Genomic DNA, 7,378 nt, shown 5'->3' on the forward strand with positions numbered 1-7,378 from the left:
CCCAATGAATGTTTTAGTTTGTAACTCCTTTCCGTGCCTCATTTTGCAGCATGTCATTGCATTACATTGTGTAATCGTCCCTTAAACTTGAAAAAAATCCACAAAGGGGCACTAATAATAGTAAACAGACATGCATAGCAAATCATTTAAAAAAAGTTCAACCACTTTTACACTTCTGAGAAAGTGTCTATAATGACTAGTTGATGAATGCAATCAGGAAAGATTATCTCTGCTTTACCCAAGAGTAGAAAAGAAAAAGATGGAGGAAGAAGAAACGGGTAACTTCCCAAGGTTAACTTAAAAAAAAAAAAGTATTTCACAACAAAATAGCTCCCTTTAATCAATATTAGCACTGTTCACTTCTGGTGTCATCTTCCTAATGAACATATATAAATGACAGTGTCTTTTTTGGTGAAATGACGCATAACATTTTTTGTAAATTGAAAGAATGGAAAATAACTGGAAATGAGATAAAAAAAAACACTCAAGACAGATGCAAAGACCAAATGATTAAAGACATTCCTAACTGATTGCAAAACCAAACCTTCGTCACTGCAGCTATGGGAGGTTACTGCCTGGCCTCTGTTATAGCAAATTATTAATTATTTAGTATTTATTTAGGTTCAATAAATTCACTTCACCTANTAACGTACTTGTGAAGAAGTCCTACATTTGGCCAGGCACAACTCAAAATGATCCTCCACGGCCGTAAAAAGATTCTGGAAACCTTTAGCTGCACGATTCAGGAAGCGCTCTAGAAGAGGTTGCTGGGTAAAAATACACAGATAAGAAATGGGTCAAATGCAAAACACAAGATGAGCAGATAAACTATTGAGGTTTTTTGTCTTGCACAATCCCATAGATAATGCAAAATCATATTCGACTTTGATAAAAGTAGAAACAGAATGCTTACATTTTACGAACATTTCTTAAAAGTTTATGTTGAAAAAAAGGTGCAAACAGCTTCGCATTGCAGTTATTAACCAAGTTTCTTGTCGTGGTTATTAACCCTTATCTTGTAGAGCCCTGATGTGACAGATTACCTTATCAGGCTGGAGGCAACAAGACACGCAATACTCATAGATGCTGCAGCAGCCGTTGGCCAGGCAACTTTTACAAATGTACTGCCTGGTGCTGGGAGCATTGACGTTACAGCAGCCATTAACCAGCAAGTCCTTTCTCTCACAGACATAACCTGTCAAACACAGGAAAGCATAAGCATTGATTATAAGTAAAAGCTGATGTTATCACTGTAGTGATAGTAAGTAATGGCCACATTATTTACCAAGTTCATCTGTGAGTAATATCTTGCCCTGAATGGAGTTTCGACACTGAGTAATCTGACGGCTGCTGTTACCCAGGTTGAAACGCACTTTCCAGGGGATGCGATGGTCTGAATCTTTAACTTCTAACAGTGTGCGGTCCCGAATGGATCTCTCCTCCTGCAAAATCCAAGCAAGGAGAGGTAAAAAAAAATTGCATCCGAGAAAAGAAAAATGCATAAAAAAAGCTGAATAGATGCATGTCTTTTCACATTGGAATGTGAAACCCATCAGAACAGTTTTTCATTGTCTGAACCTACCAAGTTCTGCAAAGTCTAACTCACAATAAAATTGACATTTTTATAGACTTGTTTTTTTAATTATTCCCACATGTTCAGCTTTGATTTTCACGTTTTTCTAAATTTGTATTTCAATAGAAAATCTGTCATCTAGAATCCAGAAAACCAAAATAAAGACACAAGAGCAGACTGTGTCTTGACTCAGATATGTTTCTGTGAACAACGTGGCATTATATTCAACACATTTAACCAAAAAATAAAAAATAAAAGTTTGCTTAGTTTAACAAGCAGATTTTGCTTATTTTTTATTTTAAGATTTTGCTTAGTTTATCTTTCCTTTTGGTTCCATTTCAGAACATCCTTCCTTTGGCTTCTCCCACTTGTTCTAACAAGTTCACTAATAGCTGGTGCAGAGATAATTGGCTAGACAATTTAACCTAATTGTTTTTAAATGTGGGAGGAATCTCCAGTACTTTGAATAAACTCTAAACTACATGCAGAAAGACCACAAGCTGTGACTCAAATGCAGAACCTCCCTGCTGCCAGACAACAGTGCTACCAACTGTGCAACCATGCAGCTGCTTTTTAATGTTATAAATAAATGGTGAGTGATAAAATGCACAAGAAAACAAATAGATATAGGATATAAATATTTTTCTACTAACTTACTGACAACATATAAGAAGACATTAACTAATTTAGAGTTCCTAGCTTCATGCGGCCTGCAGTAGAAAAGGACAACCCTGTTTTAATTGTGACAATAGTGACCTATAGGAAAGACTATTTGCTAACATAGAAATTTTTGTCAGCAATTAATAGATTTAATCAAACTATACTATATAACCTATACATCCTACTGCAAAAGACGGTTTTTAAAGCTTTTTGTACATCTGTACCTGGATTGCCAACAATAAATGTGGCCAGGATTGTACATCCCTGCCGAAACCATCCCCTCACCTCTGCAGAAGGTCAGCCCATTTTTCTCAGGTGAAGTGTGAGTGTGTGTACCTGTTTCAGTGTGCTGGTGAGGAAGTAGATAAGGGACAATCCGAAGACAACTCCCAACACCCAGCGCTTCCTCAGTAACCTCCGTAGCACCAACATCATAGCATGACTTTTCTGACTTTCTGCAGGTGCCAGTCCAGACCATCAATCCTCCTCCTCAGTTATAAGTCCCCCGACTGTCTTCAGCTTCGAGAAACTAAAAGCGATGCGACAAAAGGTGCAAAACCTGAGCTGCCTGCTGACTTAATGTCAACCTGATCTGTCGGTGGATTCCATGCATATTTTTAGCTAACCCATGTTGCGCTTTTAAGCTTTTCCCATTTAATTTAGACGGACAGAATCTTCCCGAGGAGCTGGTAATTAAAATTATGTAGTGACTAAATAAAAATAAAAGATAGAAAGGTAAGCTAACCGTGCTTCATCGTAAAAGCTCGCTTTGTTAGCTTGCTAACTAGCTAGCTGTTGTTAGCATTACATTAGTGTTTTGGTGAGCAGTTCCAATGAGACAATGCTAACGGTTCCTAATAGTGACGTTTTGATCTGCACCGACGGCGACGTCTCGGAAATTTCCAGCATTAATAGCAGCAACAGTTACGTTTTTCTGCGAAATCTGACATCTAGCTGTCAACAACATCAACACGAATCCCAAACACGGATGTGCTCTGATGTCATACAGGAAGTTTTCCCAGCAGTAAATCCTCAGCATCATCGCCACCATCATCCATCCAGCGAGTCAGAGCTTTCCATGCTAACTATGACAGCAGCTGAAACAGAAGGGTAATTCACGAAGCTAACGCAGGTAAAGTAATCATGTAGGCTAGTCGTGCAACTATTAAATGCACTAAGTAAAGCTGGAGGCCTTAAAAATGAGCTTTAATAGCCATGTTGCTTTGTATTTACCTTTTCAGGGCTGGGCCATGTGGTGATGCCATGCAGAGGAGACACAGCAGCAACACGGATGGCATGTCCTCTGAAAGGTGGGAGAAAAGGACATCTAGGACGCTGCGATCCACACCGTTATATTGTTTAGTCTGCCTTGGTGGTCTTGACAACTTCTGTTACTATTCCTGATTAAGGAACAAAGATGGTCGATTTTCAAGATCTTGTTCTAGTAGCTGCCCAATATGCAAAATTGATGTTCAGTGGGATGAGTACTGAAATTAAGAGGCTTTTCTTTAACATAATGCATTACTCATCAGTGTGCATCTTATTCATGGGTTGCTATGTTTACATTTTTAGGAATACACACTAAAAACTGTGATATTATGTCATTTGGGGCATTCCTTATCCTGTCATTTGTACAAACTTGTCAGATTTACCCTTTCAAACATATTTAGTTACCTTCACCATGGTTCTTTAAAATGTCTTCACCACAACATAGATATGGTTGAATTAACCTTTTATTCCACACATTTTATGTCCCAAAACATTCAAGATACTGGTGTTTTTCAGGATATTTCTCCGTTAGCATGATCAAAATCTTAAATTTTCAGATCATAAAACTAATTTTGATATTTGACAATAGTGTCCCAAACAGACACAGAAAGCGGTTTTCAAATGGTGATTTCATTCATTGAGGGGGAATAAAAGCTATCTATGTAAAAACAGTATTTGCGCTCAAAACCTAATAACTAATTGTTAGCTATTAGCTGCGACAACTGAGATCAGGAATTTGCAAAGAGTCTTTAACATCACCCAGAGGAATATTGGATCACTCCTCCTTTCAGATTGTTTTTCTAATTGTTGTACGTAGAATAATCTGATTTGTTAAATGTATTTTTAGCCAATTAATTTCATAAATGCAAGAGGAAAAGTGTTTTTTAAACAGTAATTGTTTTATACTGCATTTGTTTCAACTTAGAACTCGAAGCCAAACACTGGGGTCGGAGAGCAGCTTGGATGAGGGTGGCGTGTTTGACTGCCTGAAGCCCGATTCGTCCACTTCACCCCAGCAGATGTTCTCCGGCCTGGTGGGCATCCCCTCCAGCTCCGTCTCATCTGCTCAGTTGCAAGCAGCTGGTTTAGTCCTAGGCTCTCCCCCTGAAGTTTTTATCCAGATGACTGCGTCTTCCAGGGAAGAAGCAGCCAGCCATCGAGCAGAGGGTGGCCCTTTCCTCTCCCGGCCGCCCCCACACCACCACCATCACCACCACCACTTTCACCACCAGCCCCTGCAGCACAGGACATCCTCACTGCTCCAGCAGGCCACCACAGCAGCCAGCTCCGAAAGGCACAGCTCCAGGGAGGAGGGACAGGACGACCAGTCCACCCCGGCTCCGGCTTTGTCCGAGCTGAAGGCGGTGGTTACATGGCTGCAGAGGGGCTTTCCATTTATCCTCATTCTGCTGGCTAAAGTCTGCTTTCAACACAAGCTAGGTATTTCGATATTGAAATCTTTTTTTGATCTACAGCAGTATTACCAACAAACGGTCTGTAGCAACAGATGGTTATGTTTAGTGGCCATGTTGCTTCTTTTCTTTGCAGGTATCGCTGTGTGTGTGGGAATGATTAGCACATTTGCTTACGCCAACTCTACATTCAAGCATCAAGTTTCATTGAGGGTAAGAGAATCTGTAAAGAAAAGTCTTACTTTTTCTTACAAAAGCTTCAGTCTTGATGCACCAAGAAAATAATAAGGTGGATGTGTTTGTACTGCTGGCAACAGCAGGTTCCATGTGCTTAATGTACACAATGTACCTTAACCGATAAACTATAGTTTTAACAATTTAAAACAAATACAAGCGGAGTTTTTTTTCACCATCTTTAGCATTTATTTGACTCAGAAAATTCCACAAGTTTTCCTAATACAGAAGATTGCCAACATTGAGTCTTCTTCCCTCAGTAGTAGCATCCATACCGAAGAGTGTCATTGTTAGCATTCCTTGTATGGAACATTATCTGATTAGAAAATGATGTGATTGTTGGGTTTCTAACCATCTTTCTCCTGGCTTGGGCTGATTATACTGAAAACTAGTGATCTTTTGCAAATTTCTTAATGAGTCTCTAAAAGGCACAGTGCTAATTCAGCTACATTTTCCCCGTTACTTTTGCCTACTTCTTTAAGGAGGAGCGGTCCATACTTGTTGCTCTGTGGATCATCTTGTTTCTCGGGGGAAACATCGTGTACATCTACTACACGTTCAGCCATGAGGAGCTGCACCACAGGTCAGTGGGAGCTGAAGTGCTTTTGTAGGAGCTCTGTGTGTGTTCATCCACCATCCTATGTTGATTTATTTTGAAGTTATTCCATCATGGTGTGTTTTATTTTCACTTCCATTTCCTTTAGGGAGTGTTACAGATTTTGTCGGTCATGCTCTGTGAGTATTTTATGTTTGAAGGTTTTGTTTTCTTATGTTAAGCTTCTCGTTTTTCATTGATCTTGTTTCTAAATGAACCATGCTGAGTAAAAAAGACAAAAAAATAACTGTCCACATGTAGTCTAACTCAATGTTGTTGTTTTTCTCTAGTCTTATATTTGCAAAGCCAAGTCTCAACAGCTTTGACTTCTTTGATCTGATCTGGGTGGTTGGAATCACAGACTTTGTACTTAAATATGTCACCATCGGCCTGAAGTGCTTCATCCTCTTCCTGCCCAAGATTATCATGGCCTTCAAGTCAAGGGTAAGAGCCCTTTAATATTAGTATAGCACATAACTTATTTTAAATAGAATATAGCTAGTGTGAGCACAATTGTCTGCATTAAACATGTCTTATGTTTTGAAATGACTCAGGCAGGTAAACAAAGAGAGTAAGAAAAGAAGCTTGCTTTTCTATGAAAACAGTTTTTAGGACCGTTGTTTTATTGTTTCCATTTCCAAGGAGAAAAATAAATCCTCCTCAGTTATCTGATTTTTCTGTACATTTATGACTTCTTCTGCACAGCTTCTTGGAGGCTGTTTCTTTGCAGATTTTATATTCATTTAGTTTAGTTCAGAAAAGATGCAGACCATATATTGTAGCTCACAAATTATTTATCATAATAAAAAATGAGAATGATAAAAAATTGCTTTAATAGTGTGTCACTCCTGCTAGTTTGTCTTAATTCAATTTTTTATACTCCTATTAACTTGAAAGCAAAACCTAACTGGTGTGATATTAAATAGCTAAAAATCTGTCTGGAGTCAGTTTAAATTTCCATACATTTTAATGTAACTGCAGTGCTTTTTGATTGAGCTTAACAATAAAAAGTATAACTCTGTTAATCCGCTTAGCAGCGGATTTTCAACTTTCAAACACGTCTGCACACAAGCGAACTCTTTACTTCACCTTCTAAAGACAAAGACTTAAATTCAACATTTCAAGCAGTGAAGAGTTCACAAATGTGAAAAAAAAAAGAAAATTTCTAAACTATGATGAAATTCTCCCTTGAGTAAAGAAAGTGCTAAAGGGTCACAGTGTGAAGCTGTTTTGTATTCATAAGCTTTTTAAATGGTGCTCCTTAGGTGTGCTGTTTTCATGTTGATGTCTGCTTGAGACTTTTCCTCTAGCCTGAGGCAAAAGGAACATGTCTGCAGACACACACTCACATTGATTTCCATACAGGTGCCGTTCTTTCTGTTGGTGTGTGTGTTTGTGTGCTCGGTAGACGGTGGTAGCAGGGAGGAGAGGGGTGGTAAAAAGTATTAGGATTAAATTTTCCACTGATAAACAAACCTGTAGGCATATCAGAACCACTTCAGCAAGCAACTGAGCTCATTTAGCCACGAGGGAGTTACAGGGGTGAGGTCATCCCTCCCTGGAGCTGGACCATTACCTGTTTCCTCCACTCACACACACACACACACACACACGTGCACACATACAGGGTTTAAA

General features: G+C 38.9%; 2 protein-coding genes across 2 annotated transcripts in view; one reads left to right on the top strand and one right to left on the bottom strand.

Annotated features, from left to right (window-relative positions):
* The window catches only part of spring1 (SREBF pathway regulator in golgi 1), a 7,854-nt gene extending 4,635 nt beyond the window's left edge, over positions 1 to 3,219 (bottom strand). The window contains exons 1-4 of the mRNA XM_007547485.2: positions 2,570 to 3,219; positions 1,286 to 1,442; positions 1,044 to 1,195; positions 654 to 767 (exon numbers count right to left, since the gene is read on the bottom strand). Of these exons, the coding sequence (XP_007547547.1) occupies positions 654 to 767; positions 1,044 to 1,195; positions 1,286 to 1,442; positions 2,570 to 2,668 (522 nt within the window). The 5' untranslated portion in view covers positions 2,669 to 3,219. The remainder of the gene's footprint in view (positions 1 to 653; positions 768 to 1,043; positions 1,196 to 1,285; positions 1,443 to 2,569) is intronic.
* A 34-nt stretch (positions 3,220 to 3,253) lies between these two features.
* Positions 3,254 to 7,378, top strand: part of rnft2 (ring finger protein, transmembrane 2) — a 13,010-nt gene continuing 8,885 nt past the window's right edge. Inside the window, exons 1-6 of the mRNA XM_016669203.1 lie at positions 3,254 to 3,365; positions 3,475 to 3,543; positions 4,428 to 4,942; positions 5,051 to 5,127; positions 5,631 to 5,731; positions 6,034 to 6,187. Coding sequence (XP_016524689.1) covers positions 3,497 to 3,543; positions 4,428 to 4,942; positions 5,051 to 5,127; positions 5,631 to 5,731; positions 6,034 to 6,187 — 894 coding nt within the window. The 5' untranslated portion in view covers positions 3,254 to 3,365; positions 3,475 to 3,496. The remainder of the gene's footprint in view (positions 3,366 to 3,474; positions 3,544 to 4,427; positions 4,943 to 5,050; positions 5,128 to 5,630; positions 5,732 to 6,033; positions 6,188 to 7,378) is intronic.

Source organism: Poecilia formosa, unplaced genomic scaffold (assembly GCF_000485575.1).
Source record: "Poecilia formosa unplaced genomic scaffold, Poecilia_formosa-5.1.2 Scaffold20, whole genome shotgun sequence".
Lineage (NCBI taxonomy): Eukaryota > Metazoa > Chordata > Actinopteri > Cyprinodontiformes > Poeciliidae > Poecilia > Poecilia formosa.